We start from the raw sequence: 26,040 nt of genomic DNA on the forward strand, positions 1-26,040 counted from the left end.
TCCAGTATTAGTTGTAATATCTCTCATTTCATTTCTAATTGAGCTTGTTTGAATCTTCTCCCTTCTTTTCTTGGTTAATCTCGCTAATGGTCTGTCCATTTCATTTTTTCAAAAAAACAGCTTTTTGTTTCATTTATTTTCTATACTTTTTTGTTCCAATTTCATTTAGTTCTGGTCTTTCTTTTCTTCTGCTGTGTTTGGGTTTGTCTGTTGTTTCTCTAGTTCCTTGAGGTGTAACCCTAGATTGTCTATTTGTGCTCTTTCTGACTTTTTAATGTAGGCATTCAGTGCTATGAACTTTCCTCTTAGAACCATTTTTGCTGTTTCCTAGAGGTTTGGATAGGTTATGTTACTATTATTGATCAGTTCAAATAACTTTTTTTATTTCAATCTTGATTTGATTGTGACCCAATGATCATTCACAAGCATGATATTTTATTTCCATGTATTTGCATGATTTTGACAGTTTCTTCTAGAGTTCATTGCCAATTTTTTTGCACTGTGGTCTGACAGAGTACTTGATATAATTTCAATTTTCTTAAATTTACTGAGACTTGTTTTGTGGCTTTTACTGAGACTTGTTTTGTCACATGGTCTATCTTGGAGAATGCTCCATGTGCTGATAAATAGAGTGCCTATTCTCCAGTTGTTGGGTAGAATGCTCTGTAAATATCTAAGTCCATTTGTTCTAGGGTATAGTTTAAGTTCATTGTTTCTTGTTGACTTTCTGTCTTGATGACCTGTCTAGTGCTGTCAGTGGAGTACTGAAGTCCCCCAGTATTATTGTGTTGCTGTCTATCTCATTTCTTAGGTCTAGGAGTAATTGTTTTCTGAATTTGGGAGCTCCAGTGCTAAGTGCATATATATTTAGGATTGTGATATTTTCCTGTTGGACTAGTTCTTTTATCATTATATAAGGTTCCTCTTTGTCTTTAACTGCTGTTGCTTTAAAGTTTGTTTTGCCTGATATGAGAATACCTACTCCTGCTCATTATTTGTGTCCATTTGCATGGAATATCTTTTTATCACCCCTTTACTTTAAGTTTGAGTCTTATTTGTCAGGTGAGTCTCTTGAAGACAACAGATATTAATTAGTGAGTTCTTACTAATTTTGCCATTCTGCATCTTTTAAGTGAAGCATTTAGGCCATTTTACATTCACCGTTACTACTGAGATGTGAAGTACTATTCTATACATTATACTATTAATTGCCAGAATATCTTGGTATTTTTTCACTGCTATTGTTTTATATGTCCTGTGAGATTTATACTTCAAGGAGGCTCTATTTTGGAGTATTTTGAGGTTTGTTTCATGATTTAGAGCTCCTTTTAGCAGTTCTTATAGTGCTGGCTTCACAGTGGCAAATTCTCTCAGCATTTGTTTGTCTAAAAAAGACTGCATATTTCCTTCATTTATGAAGCTTAGTTTCACTGGATACAAAATTATTGGCTGCTTTGTTTAAGGAGGGTAAAGATAAGACCCCAATTCCCTCTGGCTTGTAGGGTTTCTAGTACAAAATCTGCTTTTACTCTCATAAGTTTTCCTTTATAGGTTACCTGGTACTTTTGCTTCACAATTCTTAAGATTATTTCCTTTGTATCGACTATAGATAACCTAATGAATATGTGCCTAGGTGATGATCTTTTTGTGATGAATTTCCCAGGTGTTCTTTGAGCTTCTTGTATATGGCTGTTGAGATCTCTAGCAAGGCCAGGGAAGTTTTCCTTGATTATCCCCTCAACTATGTTTTCCAAACTTTTAGATTTCTCTCCTTCTTTGGGAACACAAATTATTCTTCTGTTTTGTCATATAACATAATCCCAATCTTCTTGGAGACTTTTTTCATTTTTTAAAAAACAATTTTGCTCTTTGTCTTTGTCAGATTGGGTTAATTTGATACACTTGTCTTCAATCTCTGGCATTGTTTCTTCTACTTGTTTGATTCTATTGCTGAGACTTTCCAGTACATTATGCAATTCTCTAAATGTGTCCTTCATTTCTAGAAGTTGTGATTGTTTTTATGTTTTCTATTTGATCTATGTGTGTATTTATTTATTTATTATTTTAGATGGAGTCTTTCTCTGTTGCCCAGGCTGGAGTGCAGTGGCATGATCTCAGCTCATTGTAACTTCTGTCTTCCAGGTTCAAGTGATTCTCCTGCCTCAGACTCCTGAGTAGCTGAAATTGAAGGCACCTGCCACTATGCCAAGCTAATTTTTGTGTTTTTACTACAGACAGTGTTTTGCCATGTTGGCCAAGCTGGTCTTAAATTCCTGATCTCAGGTGATCCTCCGCTTCAGCCTCCCAAAGTGCTAGGGTTACAGGCATGAGCCACCATGCCTAGCCTGTGATTGCTTTTTATTTATGCTATCCATTTCACTGGAGAATTTTCCATTCACATTCTGCATAATTTATTTATTTATTTATTTGATTTCTTTACGTTGGACTTAACCTTTCTCTGGAACATCTTTAATTGGCTTAATAGTCTGAATTGGCTTAATAAGTCTAAATTCTTCTTCTGGCAATGCAGACATATCAACTTGGTTTGGATCCATTGCTGGTGAGCTAGTGTGATCTTTTGGGGGTGTTAAAAAACCTCATTTTGTCATACTACCAGAATTGCTTTTCTGGTTCCTTTTCATTTGGGTAGACTATGCCAGAGGAAAGATCCAGAACTCAAGGGCTGCTGTTCAGATTCATTTGTCCTATGGGGGTGCTCCCTTAGTGTGGTGCTCTCCCCTTTCACTTAGTGTTAGGGCTTCCTGAGAGCCAAACTGCAGTGATTGCTATTTCTTTTCTGGATCTAGCCACCCAGCAGAGCTACTAGGGTGGGGAGTGTCTGCAGTGAGTCCTGTGGTGTGATCCATCTTCAGGTCTCTCAGCCATGGATACTACCACTTACTCTCCTGGAGGTGGCAGGGGAGTGAAGTATGCTCTGTGAGAGTTGTTGGTTGTATTTTTGTTTAGTGCACCATTTTTTGTATTAGTTGGCCTCCAGCTAAAAGGTGGCACATTCAAGAGCCCATCAGCTTTGTTTGTATAGGGAGGATACAACTTTGCCTTAGGGTCAGGCAGTGGGCAGGGCCACAGACTTACCAAGAAATTATGACCTTTGTGTTTGGCTACCAGACCATGAAGAGAAAGACCATCAGGTGGGAGCAGGGTTAGGCATGTCTAAGCTCAGACTCTCTTTGGGTGGGGCTTGCTGCAGCTGCTGTGGGGGATGGGGTGTGGTTTTCAGGCCAATGGAATTATGCTTCCAGGGGGATTAGAGCTGTCTCTGCTTTGTCACATAGGCCACCAGGAAAGTAGGGGAAAGCTGGCAGACACAGGTCTCCCCCAGTTCCCATGCAGCCTGCAGCCAGAAAGACTGGACACACTCCCACTGTGCCCGCTTCAACGGAACCTAGTTTATTTCAAGGCAGCCAGTGAACAGGGCTGAGAACCTGCCCTAGGCCATGAGCCTCCCAGCTGAGAAAGCAAGCAGGCTCATACTTCCTTGGCTGTCTCTGGATTCTCTTGGCTTTCCTGTTACGTTCCTGTGGTAGTTCTTAGAGCAGAAGTTCACGATATGGGTCTCTACACACTTCTCTGTCTATACGAGTGGGAGCTGCAAGTTACTTCTGGCTCCTATCTGTCATTTTTCCCCAATCTCAGTAAACTTATTTTGATTTGAGTCTCCTGAATTGGTTGAGTGATATAGCTTGGCATAAAATGTATTTGTTTACCACTTTGTTTTATTATTTTATAGTGTGACTAGCAGACAATAAGACGTATATTCTTTTTACATTTTTATGCTGAATCTGAAATGCATATGAAATATTAAAAAAAAATTAGCCTAAGAGAAAGTGTACAATTTTACAGAAGATAAATCCACTAAAAGGATTAGCATTTATTGGAAGAAAACTTTCTGGTTGCTTAAAAATCTTTCTTATTTCTAAAAAAAATAAATAACCAAATAATTGCAGACATAAAGAAATAGAAAAAACTTACCGTTCCACACAGTCAGAAAGCCTGGAGCAGTGGTTAGAAGCTGGGGCATCATGACCCCCTACAACATATAAGAATCCATTGTATGTGGCAACTCCCACACCTCCACGTCTTTTGGACATTGGAGCACACAAACTCCACTTGTTAGTGTGTGGGTCAAAGTATTCCATTGATTTGAGGCAGGAACTTCCATCTCGTCCACCAATAGCATATAATCTAGATAAAAAGACAGATCTGTGTGTATGTATATGTATGTGTATACATATACACACAAAATGCATGCATAGAATGAGAGTGACACAACTTTGCACAAAGCTTTTCAAGTTTCTGGAGGGTCGGACTCTATATTCTACTTCTACACTATTTTGCAGTCAATAGCAGAAGTTTGTGAATAGATCATTACCTGAGTGTACCTGTTAAAATCTATCCCAACCTAAACCTTTCTTTTTCACTATCTTTGTCACAGTCACTTTAAAAGAATTGAATAAAAGATTCCATGGGATATGAGGCACAGATAAAAGAGGGAAACATCAAAGGGATTGGTAGGATAGTTCCAAAGACCAACTCCAACAACTTTACAGTTTTAACAGGGTTCAACTGCCTAGGAGCAGAATCTGTTGTTTTTATGTATGATTTTATATTTGCGTTAACAATTATTGCTTAGACGATGTTAACTTAATAAACAAGGAAAAAAGATAGAACCTAGAAACTATATTTTTTCCCTAGGAAGTGATATTGGCTATGACATTTCTCCCATACACTTTAAAATGCCATTCTTTTGATAAGTAGTATTTTAATATAATTTTTAAATTATAATGCATTAATAATGCAGGCAGACATTTATTAATCCATATTCCTATAACTTCCCTTCATGCTGAGTTGTAAACAGTAGCAACTCAGCAAAGCAAAATTAAATGGGTCAAATTTCATGTTTTCATCCTGTTCTGTATTAGGTAGGAGATTATATAACTGAATTACCTGATATCTGTGTCAGGCCACAGATAGATTTAGGAGTACCTTAAACTGGATCTCCTCTTAATTATGGACATTTCCTATTTATTTATGTGCAAGGTTCTAAAAATAATATGTTGACATTTTGACTGAGACCATATCTATAATAATGTATTGGCTTCATGCATAGTCAATATAAACACACAACGCTGTCTCTGGTAATTGACCCAACCTATTGTCTGAAACTCCGCATGATTCATGACCCTCTTATATGCTGGTCATTGTCTCCAAAGTTCCCTTGTCAGAAAGCACATAATACCTGGTAACAATTCAAGCTCTTAGAAACTTCTAACAACGTCATGTTTTAATATAATATTTTGGATGTGTTAGGCAAGTGACAGGAAGAGGTAAATATTCAGGAAGGGTGAGACTAGGTAGGATTCTATATTTAGGAACCCTGAACACTCAGGAGAGGGTTTGTTGAAAAAAATAAAAGAATCGCCTTATTATAACCATAGACAGACTAAAGTTTTGATAAAAATAAATCATAATGTAAAAAAGTAGTAACTTTTTGAGGGTAAAATTAGAACTGGCTTGCCTACAAAGGTTTTCTCAAATTTAATGTACACAGAAGTCACCTGATGATCCTGTTAAAATTAAGATTCTTATTCAGGACATCTGGGGGAGGGCTAGGATTCAGCATTTCTAAATACATCTCAGGAAAGGTGGATGCTGCTGGTCCCAGGACCACACCTTGATTAGCAAGGGCATAGAAAATATTTAATCAAGTGTTTATTTTAGACAAGTATTTTCAGTCCTAATGGAGAGTGCCAATGAAGACCTTTTATTATTTATAACAGGTATATCCAGTTTATTCGTAATGCTAATTGATTGATGGATCATGTCAGTAAAGTTCTGTACTATATGACCTGGAAGCAATGAGCATGTGTGCTTCAACTTACTCACTTGTGGTTTAATGCAACAACACCAACTGTGCTTCTAGGAGTTGACATACTGGCCACGTAATTCCACTGTCGTCCCTCAGGGTCCCATCTTTCTACAGTATTTAAATAGCTCCATCCATCATGACCACCTACAGCATACATTGGTCCTTCAAGCGTGGCTACACCTGAAGAATTAAAGGAATTTGTGGGTTCACCTAGGTATGCCACAAACAATGGATATTGTTTCATTTTGTAAGCAATTAACTACTTATTTTTTGTTTTGTTTTGCTTATTAAATGATTTTACATACATATGAATAGTTGTATGCAAAGTATGACTGTTGTAAAGCTAAGTATGGTTTCTAACTTTTCTAACCTACAGTTTCAGTTACCATATCATAGAAGGGAATTATTGTTGTAACACTGAAGTCAAAAGAGGTAGTAGAATGCACCATTTCTAGATATGTAATTTAAAAGCTGGATTTTTCTCGCAAAACTTCAATATTGTTTGTTGAATGTAACATGTAGATACAACATGATATTGATTCCTAGATAAACCTTAGAATTGCAGGCTGACTGTGGTAGGTGTTTATAACCTCTGATGTTTAATAGAGGAATAAAAAGATTCCTGTGAGCTAACTTACTAGAAAGTCATTTTTAATGTTTAGTTAGAAGTTTGTTCTGTCAGATATTATGAATAGCCCATTTCTGCTTCGCATCTGCTTTGAGAGTTCACATAATTGTTTTCTTCCCCACCTTCACTATCCCTATCAACCTCTCAGTGGTATATCATCATCACCTCCCCTACCTATTTACTAATATCAATTATATTGAAAAATAAGTTTGCTCTGATTTCTCTGTAGGACCATTCTAAGCTATGACTAGGAATTACCCTGACATAACTGAACTGAATAATTGTATAGTGTATTATTTGGCAGAGTCAATTTATCAGAATAATTGGGTCAAACAATACTTGTCCTGGATCTGCTGATTTTTAGCTCTGTAAAAGTCAATTTAAAAAAAAGTAAATTTTTCTGTTGTTCAGCTAACTCTTACGATATTGCAAACATATGGAGCCTAGTATAAAGAAAGAGGTATCCTGACAAATATTCAGGAGAATCAAAGTTCTCCACTGTGGACACATCATTCATCTAACTAGAAACACTATCCCCCTCAATCGTCAACTACTTTCCTCCCTAAATTGAGCTTAGAAGAAAACTCCTTCCTGTAGTTGTAGATTATTTAACAATAAATCCCTTTGAAAAGTTGTTATCCTTTTTAGAATGAAACCCCTTTGAAATACTGGTGGAAGGGAATCAGGAGTAACCTGCAACAACAGAAGTTCCACAGGCTTTTATCATTTCCTTATGTTTTTTAGAATTTTGGAGACATTTTCACTAAGGGTTTGGCTAAATTCCAATAACGTGCAGCTAGATGTAATTTTTGACATTCTTAAAAAATACATAACCTTAAACTCTTACCTAAGCCGTGCCGATGTGTTGACATAGGAGGCATCACGGTCCAGATTTTGCCAACTGGATTAAAACATTCAACTGTATTCAAAGTTTTTAAACCGTCTCTTCCTCCCACAACATAGAGCTTATTATCAATAACTGCAACTCCAAATTGAAGCCTACGGCCACTCATGGTGCCAATATGTAGCCAACTGTTGGTCCTGAGGTCATATTTTTCAATTGTAGTAGTACCTGTCAAAGGGATATTGAACAATGGTAAAATCTACTTTTATTAAAATTTTGAATTGGTATTGTTCACATTATAATTATGAACCCATAACTTACAGCACAGTATCAGTGATTACAATTCAAATTAAGTAAGTAGCCCAGGTGATTCTACAACCTGGGAGATAAGGCAAAGGATAATCCTTTACTACCTCTGGATCCAAACGGAAGAGTCAGAATAAAATGTTTTATTTAATATGTTTGGATTATATCCTTTTAATGCTGGCTTTCGCTATACTATTCTACTGGTAGTACCAACACGAGTGTCAAGTGACATAATTTACAACAAAATGCCTAGGATTCTATTATCGAATGTTTGCACATCTGTTAAAGATTTAACTACTTATTAATTTATGCTTTTTAAATTTTTCTGTTTTTTTTTTTTTTTTGTGTGTGTGTGTGTATTTAAAAGACATGTAATGAAAGTGACAGGACCAGGAATGAAAATTCTTTTTAAATGAGCCTTTAGCTGGGTGTGCAGTGTGCACCTGTAGTCCCAGGTACTTGGGAGGCTGATGTGGGAGGATCACTTCAGCCCAGGAGTTGGAGGCTGCAGTGAGCCAAGATTGTGCCACTGTACTCCAGCCTGGGTGATAGAGTGAGACACTCTCAAAATAAATAAATAAACAAATAAGTAAATAAGTAAATGAATAAATAACATTTTATAAATGTTAAATGGGCCTTTGGTGTTGATTCACACAATGTTCCATGATGATACAAGAGGTAGAAAGAAATTATTTAGGCAGATAGTGAGGGTAAAAGAGTCCTTGGTGGAATTGCCTTTCTAACAAAAAGCAGAGCCCCAAATAATTTATTTTCTAATAAAGAACAGCCTGAAAAATTGAGCTACAGACATAGATAAGCAAGCTGGAAGCTTGCCCAGAGGAATGCTGGCAGCTGTGCCCATAGGAAAGAGCTACCTTTGGGCCAGGCATTTCCAACATGTAGGTCCCATCTTCCCTTTTTTTGTTACCATGTGTACAGTAAGAAAGAAATGGCCAACATGCCCAGCATAGGCAGAGAACCCACCTGCATAATAAACGATTGGTATGGAGGCAGCAAGAGATTCGTGCCCTATGCAAATAGCACACCTGTTCCTAACCAGTCTTTTGCACCCTATGTAGATCAGACACCAACTCCTCACCAGCTCATCTATAACCCACCCTGCATTTCATCAGAGATCTGGAAACCCATTTTTCCAGGACACCTATCTGTAGCAAAGAACTATTCTCTTTCTTTTGCCTATCAAATGTTTGCTCTTAATCTCACTCTGTGTATCCATATCTGATTTCCACGGTCATGAGATAATGAACCTCAGGTGTTACCCCAGGCAATGAACTCACTTCAGTAGCATAAAATATTAGAGTTGAGAATATAAAATTATAAGGTATTACTTTCTTTAAGTGTTAATAAAATTTTATTTTCTGTTCAATTACTAATATACAAAGTTTACTGTCACAGTATACTGTCACTATTGACAAATTATCACTACTGTCATAATAAATTGTCACTTCAGTAAGCAATGCTTCTTACCATTCATTCATAATAGCTGTTGCTATTTTTTAGGAAAAGCTAATTTTGTACAACTGGGAAACTTCTAAATAATAACCAGGGTGGAAAATGATATAATTATTATTTACGTCTATAGTGTATCTACTACAGTTTGTGTCAGGTTTAAGAAACCATCCCAATTACACAAAGTCAACCATAGTAATAAGCAAAAACACTTTCCAGTTGTTCCTTTATTGGGATATTTATGAAGAAAATGCAATCCATTAGTTATAATGAAGATGTAGTTAACATTTGAAACATACACACTGGCAGTTTTAGGGCAATGGTATGGGGTCATATCCTGTCAAAATTTAAGCAGAGTGTATATTAAATATATAGCTGCTCCTTGATTAGACTGAATTAGCGGAAACAGTGCTTCCTTCCTTTAAGTTTAAATATTTTCTGGTGACTAGTACACTGTAAGTTTGTGTGTTCCAGGATTTTAGATTTTCTCATACAAACTTGCAAATACACAGGTACTCATTTACTCTTTCTCTTTAACTACTGTCTCTTTTACTGATAACATGGATGTGACTGAATGATGATTTATAGGTTAGTAATTGCTCTACTGACTATATTTACTGCTGAGGCCAAATTATAACACCTATCAAAATATCTTTTCTACACTAAATATCTTTCAATGATAATATAAAACTGAAATAAGTACAAAATCATATCTACTTTATTTTATGTTTAACCAATTTTCTCTGAATGCTTTCCACTTTCCATTTCTTCATCCCAGTCTTCCTAAATCTGTATTCTTATCTTCTTGTTCTGATTTTAACTTTTATTTCTCTTTATATTAGTGGAATTTACCAAAGACCCAATTTAGATTAGGAAATAAAAGCTAGTCTGCACTCATTGTTATGATTATGAAGATATGAATGCTGAGGTAATTAAAAAATTGTGCAAATCTACATTAATCAGCTGTATATAGAAAAATTACACTGAGAGATGTATATGTGTGATTCGTGCCTGGTTAAACTTTTCAAGGCATTAGATTCAATATAGAAGATAAAATGATTCCATAACTTTTGACTGCAACATGAGCATTTATGACTAGTAGTTCTACATATTGAATTCTGAAGACTTTGCCAGCCCCTTTGTCCACCCCCACCAATCCTTCAACTAATCAAAATGTAAATTCCCTAGCTGCTTTATTATGGCAGCTCTATAATAAGTGGAAAAATATAAATATTTTTTTACTATCTTTTCCTTTAAAAGTTTTCTGTATAACTTTTTGCCCCAGAATGCATGACATACTGTTTCCCAATTCATTTCTAAGCTCTTATACAATCTTTGTTTATAATCTATTCAAGAGTGAAAAAACCCTTCAAACTTAGCAGTGTTGCTGAGAACACTGTAGCTCCTGCAGTAGTGAGTATATCCGATGTAATGATTTCCTCCATTTACTTTACAAATGTTCTAAAAGTGACAATATTAGCCTTTGTTTCCTGCCATACTCTTTATTCAGAATTTATTTTTTGAATAAAAATTTACAAAATACCATGTATGTACAAGACATCCAAAGTTTACTAATTGACCATTTAACAATTTTGACTCTGTAATAATATTTAGAACTTTCTGATGATTCTTTCAAATACATTGTAGGAAGTATAGTTAGCCCTAGCCATTTGTGTGATATCTATATTTAACAGCAATTCTGAGTTTCTTATATAAGTCAGAGAGAGGAAATTAGAGACTGAGGAAGCACTGTATTTCCTAAACATCAAAATATCGAAGTTAAATTTTAAAATTTTTAAAATTTCAATAGTGTTGAGGGTATAGGCAGTTTTAGGTTACATGGATAAGTTCTTTAGTGGTAATTTCAGAGAATTTAGTGCACCCATCACCCAAACAGTGTACACTGTACTCAACATGTAGTCAAAAACATCTTTTAAAAAACAACTGAAACAACACACTATAAGAAAAGGCACACGTATAGAAATTAATGTTTACACTTCTTTGAAAGTATGTAAAGTAGTACATTTTCAATGTAATACTGCTTTATACAGATAAATGCTACTCATTTAATGTTTTTGTTATACTTCTTAGGTTTTCTTTCTTTCTTTTTCTCTTTTTCCTTTTTTTGTTACTACGTGTTTACCCTGGTTTTCCAATAGATTCAAAAACCCCCAAAGAGTTTTGTTGTTGTTCCTTTGTCTGTAATAGTGGCAGTGTAGAAAAAGGAACATTGTGGCTGGGCTAGGCAGATCACGAGGTAAGGAGTTTGCGACCAGCCTATCCAATATGGTGAAACCTCATCTCTACTAAAAAATACAAACATTAGCCAGGCATGGTGGCTTGTGCCTGTAGTCCCAGCTACTTGGGTGGCTGAGGCAGGAGAATCTCTTGAACCCGGAAGGCAGAGGTTGCAGTGAGCTGAGATCACGCCACTGCACTCCAGCCTAGGTGACAGAATGAAACTCTGTCTCAAAAATAATTTTAAAAAAAGAAATAAATAAATAAAAATAAAAGGAACATTGTATTTGAATAAAAATTTCATCTCCAGCCTTTCTTGACTCTCCTTGTGTTGGATAGGGGTAACATTATTGTAACAATATTATGAGAATTAGAAACAATGTTTGCAAAATGCCAATCAAAGATTAAGAAATCAAAAATGGAAGGTTTTACTATTCTTCTAATGGTCTGCAACGTCCCATGAACCTTTTATAGTATCTACATATACTAGGAACTCAAAGTGTCTCTCATACCCTCATTTACTTCCATACCAAACTCTGGTAATAGAGTCTGGAGATTATAGGTTCATTTTTCACCCATTTTTAGAAACTGATAAGGGGTTATAGATACTTATAACCATTTGTTGTAACACATTTCTTTATTGTAACAATAATTTAACCAAGATTATCCTGAAAAAAATGCCAAAAATAAAAAACACAGAAACCAAACAAACACAAAATTTTCCATTTTCTCACAATGCAAATTAGTCTTTCAGCAAAGTCAGAAATGAAAGATAACTGCACTTGCATTTTTATTTAGTACTCTTCTAATTTAAATACCAAATAAGAAACCTTCTAATATACTATTAATATTCATTTTGTTCAACAAAATGCAATAAAACCTTGCTAGACTGGAAATTAATTCTAGGATTTCATTGTCTTATAAAACCTATCTTGTGACATTATTGTTACAAACTACAAAAACATTGTTATTTGTTATTTTATGAAGAACATTAGTTCTTGAAGTAACCCTACAAATTTGCAAATAATTGCATTTGCAATCTCTTGTTTTATGGGCTTATGATTAATAAACATAGTTACTATAGTCTTCCAATTTTTGGTTACATATATCAAAGAAAATAATATGATTCCAGTACCACTTCAAACCACGTTTTAAAACTATTTTTTTCCATCCCCTTTCCTTTCCTCATTTTCCACCATCCCCCCCAGTTTTGGGAAGATGTATCAAGATGTAGCTCCAAGATAAACTTCACATCCTTGGAATATTTTCTTTCTTCCACTCCCTTTCTTATCCCATTCTATGCTCCCATGCCTTATGCACATTTATTTACCTCGATGCTTGATAAATACACACCATACTCACTCATCTGATCAGATATTTCCTTAGAAGCTTCAGGGGCTGGATGCTATTACAGATCAGGCACTTCTGGCCATGATGGCACCATCTCTTTCACCAGATGGAACAATAAATAATTCAAGACAAGCCCCTGAAGTGGGTCACAACACCTGACACTTCCTAGACACCCTGCCTATTCTGCATTCCAAACCCTCTCTTTAAAATCCACGCATGCCCCCTACAAATGGAAGAGTAGAAATTTTTGGAAAGAATTCCACCTACTTCCCCTGTTGCTAGCATGGAAAATAAAATCTTGCTCTCTTTTTATCACACCTCACTCTTGTTATTATGGCTTCTTTCTACAAGTGGCCAGCAGCCAGACTTTTTGCCAGTCACATTCTCTTTCCTTTGTGGTAAACACGTGAAAGGAAAATAAGTCTCAGGACCCCCAAATCACTAAGCCAAAAGGAAAAGTCAAGCTGAGTACTGCATCAGGCATACCTTTCATTCCTTTTTATTCCTAAATAAGACAAATACAGGGTTTTTTTTTTTTTTAGAAAAAGCTACACATCTCTCTCACAATTTGTCCACAAGGAAATTCCTTGTGGGCCTCCAGATCCTTACCCTGTAACCCTGAATTTCACCCTGGCAATGTAAATTGATAGTTTATTTTCATAGGTGCAGGACAAAGGAATGACAGAACTCAATGTCATCCCTCTGTTCACCTGAGACAAATGCGTATCTGATAGCTTCCTCAGCTTTATCGTTTATGAAAAAAATACAGATTCTCTAAGCCAGACTAAAGGATAAGTGACTATTCCTATACCTCCCTCACGTGTAAATTATGTGTTCAGTGAAAAGCTAGTCAGATACTCAAAAGAATGCAACTATTTGTCTCTTATCTACTTATGACCTAGAAGCCCCCCAACTTTGAGTTGTCTCATGTTTCTGGACAGAACCAATGTACATCTTATACACATTGATTGATGTCTGATCTCCCTAAAATGTACAAAACCAAGCTATGCCCTGACCCCCTGGGGTTAAGAATGGGTGAATCCTTAACCTTAGCAAAATAAACTTTATAAATTAATTGAGACCTGTCTCACATTCTTTTGGGTTCACAAACATTAAGTAAGTTTTCCTTGAAAAGATATAATATGGCAATGTATTGCTTCTGTAAAGTAAAAGTGCCTATTAAGAATTCTACACAAATTGAAAGGTTATGTCTCATAAGGTAAGAGAATGAGGTCACAAAATCATATAAAGCACCCTATTTATGAAAATTAGCTTAAGGTGCACTCATTTAACATGGCTTTAATATCACCCTTATAATTTGGAGGCTATTGAGAATGTACATTTTTTGAATGAAGACACCGTAAGTTATTCTTACCTTTCATAGCATCCATGCCTCCTACAGCATAAAGTGCCCCCACAGTTGATTTTCTAGGCTTTGTCCGAGGGCTTTGCATCATGGATCTTCTCTCAGGTAAAAGATGATACTTCATAGCTTCCATCAGGAGCTTCTGACACTCAAGATCACCAGTAAACATGGAACTGGTTTCAAGATCTGCCAGTAACTGAAAAGTAGTGATATATGGCATATGAATGGAGAGTTCACCATTAGAAAGAAGATATTTGTACTTACATAACTTTGGAGGCTGGGCGCAGTTGTGCACACCTGTAATTCCAGCACTTTGGGAGGCCGAGGTGTGTAGAACGCTGGAGCTCAGGAGTTTGAGACCAGCCTGGGAAACATGTTGAAACCTTGTCTCTTTAAAAAAATACAAAAATTAGCCAGATGTGGTTGCATGTGCCTGTAATCTCAGCTACTTGTAGGCTGAGGTGGTTTGATTGCTTGAGCCTGGGAGGTGGAGGTAGAGAAAACTTGAACTAACTGAAACGTAGAAGTTTGATTATTTAATGTTTTGGGTTGTTTGGTAAGATTTTTATTCTTACTTATCATGTAAAATAACTAAAAATCTGCTGGTAGTAGTTAATGATCTTTGCAAATCTATTTAATTGGCACATTATTCATCTTTTGAATATGTACACATTAAAGGAGCAAGTCAAAAAGCACTCACAAAAATTATTGCTGAAAGCATCCAAGGAGAATGGCTGTGTCTGCACAAGTAAGAATCTCCTAGTCTACTGCATGCAGCTAACACAAAGGAGCAATCTTTTTGGTGGATTTAGGGTAGTTGTGCTGGTAGTGGTGGTCATGCCAACATGTTCAGTTAAAATAATAACAGACATGGTGGATGGTACCTTTATCATCTGATCATTTCTCTAGAGTATTCTGAAAGCAGGTGCTTTTTAACTGGGTTGAGGTACACGACTTAGTAACTAGCCAGCATATTAACAAAAATAGATGATGAATTCTTTTTAACTATCATTACCTGGCAGACAATGACCTTATTTAACACTGATAAAAGTGAGGTAAAGTATTTTCCATGAGATGAGTTGGAGAGAAGTCAAGAGTATATTTCAGAATGTTGTCAAGAGTCATCTTAGTTTGGTTCCCTTGGAGTTTTGGGTCTACAGTATCATGGGTCATTGAGAGGAATAGTGAGCAGGTTGCTGGAATAGAAGAAGTAATCTTATTACACTAAACTTCTCTGAATTTTCATGCTCTTCATGGGTTAATTCCAGTTCTGTTCTCAATCCACCTGTAATATCTGATGGATCTTTATTTTGACATGCCTCATGAGATCCCAGGCATTGCTTAATGTATGTGCTTTCAGAAATAGGTCTAATAACTAGGCTATGCATATTTTCCCAAAAATACTCTTTGGAGATTCATCACCATCCTTTTTTATATATTTCATTCCTAAAATATTTGTAAGGTTGCTTTTTAAATTACTTTGGAAACTCTATATTTGCATGACATTGCCTATCACTACCATCATCAGAAAAACTTCACACAGTCCATATTCTAGGTCTAAGACATACTCAGAGGTGAGCTACCATGGTACTACTTGTGCATTTGGGCAAGAAATTTCCCTCCATTCCAATAAAGTAAGAAAAGTTCAAACTAAGAAGTTCTCTCTGCTGAAAGTGTCTTATAGACTTAAGGCTCTGTAAAGATAACAGCCTCTGATTTCTTACACCAGTGCATCTCAATTTTCTATGCCTAAAATCACCTGGAGAAATTGTTGATACACAGATTCCTCACCCTGTTTCCCTGAAATTGGTTCACTTGGTCTGGAGTGGGGCATGAGAAATTGTGTTTTTAACAAGCTCACAGGCGCAGGAACATTTTGAAAGGCAGTCTTTGAGAATCTCATAAATCAAACAGTCTTTCTTGAGAATAATACACATAAATGTACACATTCACCCAAATGTAAAATTTCCATAGATTCTAAAGATCATCTATCAATCCAAAAATGTAGAACCTTGGATCTAAAACTATATGCATATATTTAACATTTCTGTTTTTGGTGTTACTAGTGCCTTGCTCTTTGGATAAATTTGCTATAACCAGAAGGCTAATGGATGTTCTTTCATTGCATATGTAGAAATTATTAAGAGTATGCATATAGTTCTATGGAATTTAATTAACAGCTAGACGTTTTAAAAAATGTGGAAAAATCATTGGCAGATTAACAATCTATCTTTCAGTATTAACATTTAACTAGTAACTTTGTTATAAAAGCAGATTTGTGTTAATATTTTTGAAATTATTGATCCACTAAATCTGTGCAAGGTCACTGTTTTTAATTTGGATGATGTCTGAACCTATAGCCACAAATTCAATAGATATTACATGCATATGTGCAATATATCCATATGTATTATACATTTTATTGATCAATTTTACACAGAGAAAAAATTGTGGTTATCACCAACAGTGAAATTATGTAGTGGGACTGCATTACAAAATTCAGTATGACATGAGTTAACCCTGGGTCTTATCCAAAGGTGTTTGTTTTTAGAATTATCTTTGCTGTAATCCTTCAGTTCAACATATATGGTGAAGATGCCTTTATAATTATGCTGTAGTGCATTGAAAGTATGATAGCATTCTTTTGATCATAGCAGATAATATTAATAGGTATTCAGGATCTGACTCCTAGACTCTCCTGTGGAAGGCTATTGTACTAATTATTAACATTTTGGCTAGAAGCTCTGCAGGTAAAAAAAAAAGGAGTTAGCTTAGTCATTTTCTCAGATTTTTACAAATATTATATAGCGAAACCAAAACTAATGAGTATTCTGATGTTTATGATTTAACTGTAGCTTTTCTTAGCCATGTTTTTTTCTCTTTCTTTTATTTATGCCTCTAATTGATGGCTGAATATGTCCTTCTGTGAAACAAGTCTTGTACACTCAGATTATCAGGAATAAAATTAGGCAAATAAGAAGTGGATTAATGCCTAGTGATAGTTCAGAACTATATTTTCAATTACCTGGGTGTTTTTCCATACCTGTGGTGGGAGTAATGGCAGTCTGATGTAAGAAAGCAGCATCCCCAGTTCTCCTTGCCTGTTCTGTACATCGTGCCCCACCCACTGCATTAGAGCATGAAAAATGGTCTCTTCATCGGGCACATTAATGTCATCACTGCACAGAAGTTTTGAAATTTCATTAGCTGGAAGCAGGAGGAATTCTTGGTTTTTTATTACCTCAATGAAGTGTTCCTAGAAAAGAAAGATCATTGACTAAAACTTTGCACTTTAGAAATTTCTTAACGGAATAAGCATATCAAAGCATTTCATGTTGTTAAACTTCAGAAAATGCCAGAGACACAGATGTATCCATTTATAAAATATAGGTGCTGTTGCTGCCTGTGACATGGAAAACAGGGAGCCTTCTGAAGCTGAGAGGCCAAATGCTTCCACTGGGAATTATTTATAGAACACACAAGGGAAGCTTTAACTGCTTCACAGCCCACATAGGCAGAGTGTTGGGGCCAAAAGCAGCACGTTTTGCTCCCAGCTGCTGTATGTGGCAACAGCAGCTCATGACTTCAGAATTGACTGTCTAGTTCATCTTTAGCCAAAAGTCATAAGAAAAAGCTTGAAAGTTTTTAAGGTGGCACATATCTTGAAAGCCTATGACAGTTAACTCTGGCTATGTATGTGAGGGAGCAACAGACTCAATTCCTTGGAGATAAGAAAAAAATGATGAAAAACTCTTTCATTTATGAAAAAGTACGATCTTCAATTAACCAAGAGAAAAGTATTCTTTTGCAATTGGTAACAATCTACAGGTTCAGGACAATCTAAAAAGGGTTTCTATAAACTGATTTCTTTAAAAAGAGTGAGGATGTGTTTGAAATATATATATTATATCTCAATTATTCCTTCTGTCATTGTGTTGTATTTTGTCAAATATAAAATTTGAAATATGTTTCATTTTTTAAATCAAAACACCATAATTTATTTCCTAATTTATAAATATTAAATGTTCTTTCTTTGACAACAGAATAACAATTTTTAAAATTTCTCATAGTGAAGATCTCAAGTTTTAAATGGAATAAAATACATTGCTAAAATGAAGATAAACATACCTACTTGAAATTTATGTTGCACAGTAAACAGATATTCTAGGAACAGTTTAAGATAGTTTCTGAATAATTGGGGTCTCTAAATAAATCACCACCTCAGCTTTACTTTTAGTTTAGTCATTGTGGAAGTGAATCAACCAAATAGGAAAGTTATCCATACAGCAATCGTCAGTGTTGATAGACCCATCAGAAAGCTCTGATGCTGTAAGTTTCAAACTGGCCTATTTAGACAAATAACCCTTTGTGATTAAGGCAAACAATTGAGAGAGAACTGCTGTTGTTACTGTAGCAGATGTCTCTGGGTGAAATTCCTCCCACTTATTCAAATAACGGTGATAGTAGTACCACTATTAATACATTACACTTGTACAGCACTTCACACTTTACTGATTTCTTTCACAAGCATTAAGTCATCACCAGTGTGATCTTGTGAGAAAGTGGAATTAGTCTGATAAAAAAGCAGGTCATATGAGTTGTCTGATTCCCTATGGGGTAAGTGGCAAAGTCTGGATTCAAACATAAGCCTCTGAAATCATGCCTACTGCATTTTGTTTGATACTGAAACTGCTTTTCGTAAGTGATATGATTTTTCTGAAAGAGTTTAGACAAATATAAAACTATAAAACTTAAGGTTATATACTACTGATACTGTATATAAACTCTGAAACTGCATTATTATTATGGACAACCGAATATCTCCTTATCCTTTCTACGCACTCTCCATTAAAAAAAGAGGAAAAGGAAGAGAGGGAAATATATATTTCCTCTTTTTTTCTATATCATATATATATGTATTTATATATATAAATCACATATATATTTTATATATGTGATTTTCCTTTTCCTGTTTTTTCTATATCATATATATAAAATATTAAAAAATATATTTATATATTATATATTAAATATATATTTATATAAACTATAAATATATAAATATAAATATATATAAATATATTAAATATATAATATATTAAATATATAAAATATATTAAATATATAATATATTAAATATATAAAATATATTAAATATATATTTATATATAAATTAAATATATATATATAGAGAGAGAGAGAGAGAAGGAGGAGGAAAAAGATGCTATCTCAATGTGTAAGACCTATTTAATGACTAACGCACATCATAGTAAAGACTGTCACATTTGATTATGCATTTGGCAAAGTTAAGAAGTGATTAAAAATGGTTTATATGGTGGTCATATTTAGATACGGTCAGAAATTAGATTTTCTGATAGAATTTGTTATGACTTCAGAATTACTACCTAATTAGATTATTGAAAATTGCTGGGCAATATAGTAGATTAGTCTAAATAAAAAATAAGTGTATTTTTAAAGTATCTATATGTTTCATTGCAGTATACAGTACTGTATAGAAATAATTTGTTTCACTTATAATTTTAAATTGTTTTATTTGGGAATTATTTTGCTCCTAGTTTCAAGGTAAACGCTTTATTCTATGCACATTACAAGGGAGTCTTCTTTTGTGCCTTAGATTATTCATTTTATAAAAATCTACACTTATATTGTTTTGAAATTTACCAAAGGACTATCACCTATTTGCTAATGGCTTAACTGATGCAGACAAATATCTATATGATTTAAATGGTTAATTTTATGTGCCAACTTGACTTGGGAATGGGATGCCCAGACATTTGGCCAAATAGCATTCTGAGTGTGTCTGTGATGGTATTTCTGCATGAGGCCCATTCACATTCGGAAAGGCAATCTACTTTATTCAGTCTACCAATGCACATGATTACAATTGAATCTCTAAATTGTTTAATATTATTCTTAGACATTAAAATTATTTGCATTATTATACTATCAATACAGTACTGCCAAAACATTATTATAGCAAGACCTTTATATATTTTATTGAATTCACAATAGATGCTAACATAACTAAAGAAGAGAGATTAAAAGAGATAACAATATTACATTTTTATGCACATGTTGCTTTAGCACTCTGTTTTGGTCACAGAATAGGAAAAGGAAGACAAGTTCATTCTGAGCAACAAAAATAATTCAAGCTATTTTTCAGAATGTATTTTGCTTGCAAGCATGTAATACTAAACAGGAAACTGCTAATACTTAGTTCAACAATTTAATTAATTTAGTAGGAAGTTTTCATGTTTATTTTTTGTGATAGAATAAAACTTTGACCTTCATAACTGCTGTTCCTTTAGATTATATGGCATCTGTATTTAGGACACAGGAACATAAATTGTGTAACTAAATGATATATTTTAAAATGTCAGTCCATTTTAATATGATTCTCCACATAATGGTATTGTTTTAAAAATATGTTTCAAACTTCAAATTTTGAGCAATGGACCTAGGGTGGGAAGTAGGAGGAAGAAAGATTTGATAAGAAGTTTTTAAAGAATTCAAATTTTAGAAATTAAAAAATTGCCTTATGTATAAAACTCCAGAAAAATACTTACTATATGCATCTCGATTCTAAAACATGCTACTTTTATTCACCATTTCAATGTATGACTTTCTATTGTTCTTTTATGCAGTTGCTTTTTGTTTTTTAATATTAAATAACTGAAGCAATTTCCTTTGTTTGAAATATTTATATTTTGATTGAGTTTCACAAAAAGATCCATCTCTTGTGTCCTTCCCTTCTTCAGAGATTAAAAAAAATTATTTTTTCTCTGCATCAGGGAAGTATTAGCATCTATTGTAAGGCTTTATTTAATATCCTCTGTCCAGTTTTTCTCGCCTCCCTATCATCTATTTCATTTGATCATCACCTGACTGAATAAAGACTATCTTATTATATGCAATTTTTTAATAATTACCACATGTGAACATTTGCATTTAATTTGTTAATGAAATTGAAAGGGATTTTAAGTTAGTTGCATTAAAGAATTGAACTGTAAGTTATTTTTAACCATAATAAAATTTGTTACTAAGACATAAAAAAGTTCATTCAATAAAATTATCTGACTTACTTATTTTGGTAGTTTTTAAGCTCTTCCAATTATTTACCCATTAGTATTAGCATTTTTCCTTAGTTAATGACACTTCACTTTCTTCATAAATCATAATTTATTAGTTTTATAAAGTAAAGTTCTATTCATGCAAAAACATCAGGGAATTAACATTTTCTTAATACTATAGATTCTACTTGAAATATACAGTTATACAATTTGTTTTTTGGCAGTGTTTTTGTTTCTTCAAGTTTGGGGATTTAATTAAACATTCATAATTCCAAAAAGGAAAAGCTTGCTTGAGTGTAGCTCAACCAGACAAATAGATAATAATTATAGAATATATAAAATGTGAAAGTCATCTACAAGTTATATAAATTCATATTGCTTTTTAATTTTATTATGTTAACATTATTACTGCAAGTTAATTTGAAGCAATTGATTTTACCATAGTGTACTTATGTGCCACATTCAGAAGCTCTGTACAGCCTTGGGCGTCTCCAAATGATCGAATCCCTAAGCAGTTTGAAGGATGGAGCTGCTTTATGAGAAAATTGGAGCAAACATCAATGACCTGAGTCAGCTGCAGAAGACAAGCTGCAGCCAGCAAACTTTCAATGGTATCTTCTTTCAATTGCAGGACACCTAGATAGTTTGAAAAAGCAAAGAATGAATATATGTTCCATAAAGTAACAAATATGCCAGCTAGTTGAATTTTTTTAATTTTCTTCTCTGTTAGGGATGTGCTTTTTCAGCAGATCTGGAGCATATTTTGAGGCTGATATATGCATGAGAGTCTCTGTGTAAACACTAATAAAGTGGCTGAAATAAACCAGATTAGGTTATCAAAAATGACTGTAGCAAATAAACAGTGAATAACATTATTGCAAAGAAGAGCAACTTGTTATTTCTTTATCATCTTAGGCCTGCATTTAAATCTTATATCAATCATTTCACATTATATAAGTACATGAGAATATTACGTTGTACACCTTAAACACATGCAATTTTAATTTTTAAATCATATCTATATAAACTTGAAAAAACTGTTTCATTATGACTCAAAGCACATTATGTCATGTTGTATAAGAATCATACAATTGGCCATGTCATTTGTGAGACACAAACTGTCATTTGTGAGAAGGTAAACATCTTGATAAATAAGAAAAGCATTAAGCTTAATTGTCTATTTATTTTGTAAGAACACTGGGTTTTTATGTCTATTTTTTTTGTATCTACATTAGCTGATAAAGATGTACTTGCCCAAAATATTATGTCTGGAATTGACCCCTAGCACTGTCTCAAGAGGAAGAAAATATTGCCAAGGGTCCACAAATGAAGAATTGCTTATTTGCTTTGTTATTAAAAAAAGGCTCTGAAAATATCTGTAATGAATTTTTAAAAACAGAATCAGAAGCAATTTAAGTTAGTCCTTTTATATTTATATGTCTGTATTTTTAGAACAAGTGTTATTGATTAGTTATTACAAAAAGTATATGTTATTTTTATGAGATAGTCCTGCTTTTTATTGTTTTAGCCAAGTTATAAAGAATGTTTCAAATGGCTGATATCAATTACAAACTGTTCCTTTAAAGATTTTCTTTCTAAAATAACTTAATATGGGGCCCATATAGTTGTATAACCATAAGGAAAAGAGTAATACATATTGAGAGGTCCTCTAGCAGTAATTCAACCTGTAAAATATATTGTAAAGGGGTTCAGCCCATCAGCAGACTTTCTTGGGTTTTTGCTTGTTTTGAATTTGAAGGGAGAGCACTGCCCATATCACATGAGACCTAGAAAAGTATGAACTATTCTCAGATTCAGGTATAAACATTCATCCTCTATAGACATTTAAATTTTGTCTGATTATTCGGAAGGATATTCATTCAGATGAATGTTTCAGTTATAAATGTCTTGGATACAGTAGGAAAACAATGTGTATTACAGTATACAGTATTCAGTTACAAGCATGCTTCAAAAAATCTGTTTGGAGTTGGTTGTAAGTTTCACTTCATTAAAGAGTGAAAGGATAGTCAAGCCAGCTGGCTGAATTATCTTGTCCTACAAATGCTCATTGGAAAGGAAAAGATATTTTCTAAGGATTAAAATGCATCAGGTGGAAGAAATAAAGTTCATAAATGTCAAAAAAGAAAATAGAAGTCTCTGTGAGGTCTAAAGAACTTTCTATTTCACTCCTGATTTAACAAAGTTTGTTGAAATTTTAGAGTATAATGGAAATTTAGTTTTTGTTCAAGGACTTGTTAGGAGAAAGGTGAAAGTTGAAGGGAGGAATGAAAAATTGTGATATTTCAAAGTAGTTTTGTTAGAACAGTGGTCTTCAAATATTTATGCATACCACTATAGGTATATAAAACCTATCTGAGACACAGATCAATTTCATATAAAGAAATTTCAGTACCTCAAATTCTACACATATCCCTCCTAAAAAATGGTATGCTCCCCAAACAGTTGTTACCACACAGGTTCTACTTCCCTAGTGTCCTTTCCATAATTTTCTTTTTCTCACCTTATTAAAAAAAAAATCACATTCCTCATCTATCCAAAAGTATACTATGCTACATTATGGGGCTGTGGCATAGGAAAAACCTTTGAAATAAAAGCTTATTTATACATATTCTTATTAGGATCTAAATCCCTTGCTGGCAAGGAGATACGATCCTTTGGAGGAGAAGAGGTGTTCTGGTTTTTGGAATTATCAGCCTTTTTGTGCTGGTTTCTCACCATTTTTGTGGATTTATCTACCTTTGGTCGTTGCTATTGGTGACCTTTGGATGGAGGTTTTGTGTGGTCATTCTTTTTGTTGATGTTGATGCCATTTCTTTCTATTAGTTTTCTTCTAAAAGACATGGCACTCTGCTGCAGGTCTGCTGGAGTTTGCTGGAGGTCCACTCCAGACCCTGTTTGCCTGGGTATCACCAGTGGAGGCTGCAGAACATAAAAAATTTCTGCCTGTTCCTTCCTATGGAAGCTTCATCCCAGAGGGGCACTCACCAGGTGCCAGTCAGAGCTCTCCTGTGTGAGGCGTCTGTCTGCCCCTTCTGGGAGGTGTCATGGACCCACTTGATAAGGCACTCTGACCCTTAGCAGAGCTCAAACTCTGTGAGATCCACTGCACAGAGCTGGCAGGCATGCAGGCAGGGAAGTTTAAGTCTGCTGAAGATGTGCCACAGTCGCCCCTTCCCCAAAGTGCTCTGTCCCAGGATATGGCAGTTTTATTTGTAAGCCCCTGACTGGGGCTACTGCCATTTTATTCAGAGGTGCCCTGCCAAGAAAGGAGGAATATAGAGGCAGTCTAGCTACAGCAGCTTTGCTGAGAATGAATTTGACAAATTGACAGAAGTAGACAGAAGGTGGGTAATAACAAACTTCTCCAAGCTAAAGGAGCAGGTCCTAACCCAATACAAGTAAGCTAAGAACCTTGAAAAAAGATTAAAGGAATTGCTAATTAGAATAACCAGTTTAGAGAAGAACATAAATGACCTGATGGAGCTGAAAAACACAGCAAGAGAACTTTGTGAAGCATACACCACTATCAATAGCTGAATCAATCAAGCAGAAGAAAGGATATCAGAGTCTGAAGACCAACTTAATAAAAGCACGAAGACAAGATTAGAGAAAAAATAATGAAAAGGAACAAACAAGGCCTCCAAGAAATATGGGACTATGTGAAAACACCAAAGCTACGTCTGACTGGTGTACCTGAAAGTGATGAGGAGTATTGAACCAAGTTGGACAAAACACTCCTCAGGATATTATTCAGGAGAACATCCCCAACCTAGCAAGACAGGCCAACATTCAAATTCAGAAAATACAGAGAACACCACAAAGAAACTCCTCAAGAAGAGCAACCCGAAGACACTTAATTGTCAGATTCACCCAAGGGTGAAATAAAGGAAAAAAATGGTAAGGGCAGCCAGAGAGAAAGCTCAGGTTACCCACAAAGAAAAGCCCATCAAACTAACAGTGGATCTCTCTGCAGTAACCCTATGAGCCAGAAGAGAGTGGGGGCCAATATTCAACATTCTTAAAGAAAAGAATTTTCAAACCAGAATTTCATATCCAGCCAAACTAAGCTTCATAAGTGAAGGAGAAATAAAATCCTTTACAGACAAGCAAATGCTGAGGGATTTTTGTCACCACCAGGCCTGCCTTACAAGAGCTACTGAAGGAAGCACTAAATATGGAAAGGAACAACCAGTACCAGCCACTGCAAAAACATACCAAATTGTAAAACCCATCAACACTATGAAGAAACTGCATCAACTAAAGGACAAAATAACCAGCTAGCATCATAATGACAGGATCAAATTAACACATAACAATATTAACCTTAAATGTAAATGGGCTAAATGTCCCAATTAAAAGATACAGACTGGCAAATTGGATAAAGAATCAAGACCTATCAGTGTGCTGTATTCAGGAGACCCATCTCACATGCAAAGACACACTTAGGCTCAAAATAAAGGGATGGAGGAATATTCACCAAGCAAATGGAAAGCAAAACAAACAAACAAACAAACAAAAAAGCAGGAGTTGCAATCCTAGCCTTTGATAAAACAGACATTAAACCAATAAAGATCAAAAGTCACAAAGAAGGACATTACATTATGGTAAAGCGATCAATGCAACAAGAAGAGTTAACTATGTTAAACATATATGCACCACAAACAGGAGCACCGAGATTCAGAAAGCAAGTTTTTAGAGACCTACAAAGAGACTTAGACTCCCACACAATAATAGTGGGAGACTTTAACATGCCACTGTCAATATTAGACAGATCAATGATACAGAAAATTGACAAGGATATCCAGGACTTGAACTCAGCTCTGGATCAAGTGGACC

The 26,040-nt window shown here is 34.7% G+C and overlaps 1 protein-coding gene across 2 annotated transcripts in view; it reads right to left on the bottom strand.

The window, feature by feature from the left end:
- Positions 1 to 26,040, bottom strand: part of KLHL4 (kelch like family member 4) — a 156,745-nt gene that overhangs the window by 26,517 nt on the left and 104,188 nt on the right. For both annotated transcript variants that reach the window (XM_012464484.3, XM_012464479.3), the window contains exons 4-9: positions 21,623 to 21,819; positions 17,136 to 17,348; positions 14,102 to 14,288; positions 7,366 to 7,590; positions 5,908 to 6,070; positions 3,994 to 4,206 (exon numbers count right to left, since the gene is read on the bottom strand). In XM_012464484.3, coding sequence (XP_012319907.2) covers positions 3,994 to 4,206; positions 5,908 to 6,070; positions 7,366 to 7,590; positions 14,102 to 14,288; positions 17,136 to 17,348; positions 21,623 to 21,819 — 1,198 coding nt within the window. The remainder of the gene's footprint in view (positions 1 to 3,993; positions 4,207 to 5,907; positions 6,071 to 7,365; positions 7,591 to 14,101; positions 14,289 to 17,135; positions 17,349 to 21,622; positions 21,820 to 26,040) is intronic.

The sequence above is a fragment of the Aotus nancymaae genome, unplaced genomic scaffold, assembly GCF_030222135.1.
Source record: "Aotus nancymaae isolate 86718 unplaced genomic scaffold, 86718_ANA_hifiasm-v0.15.2.pri h1tg000004l, whole genome shotgun sequence".
NCBI classification, from domain to species: Eukaryota; Metazoa; Chordata; class Mammalia; order Primates; family Aotidae; genus Aotus; species Aotus nancymaae.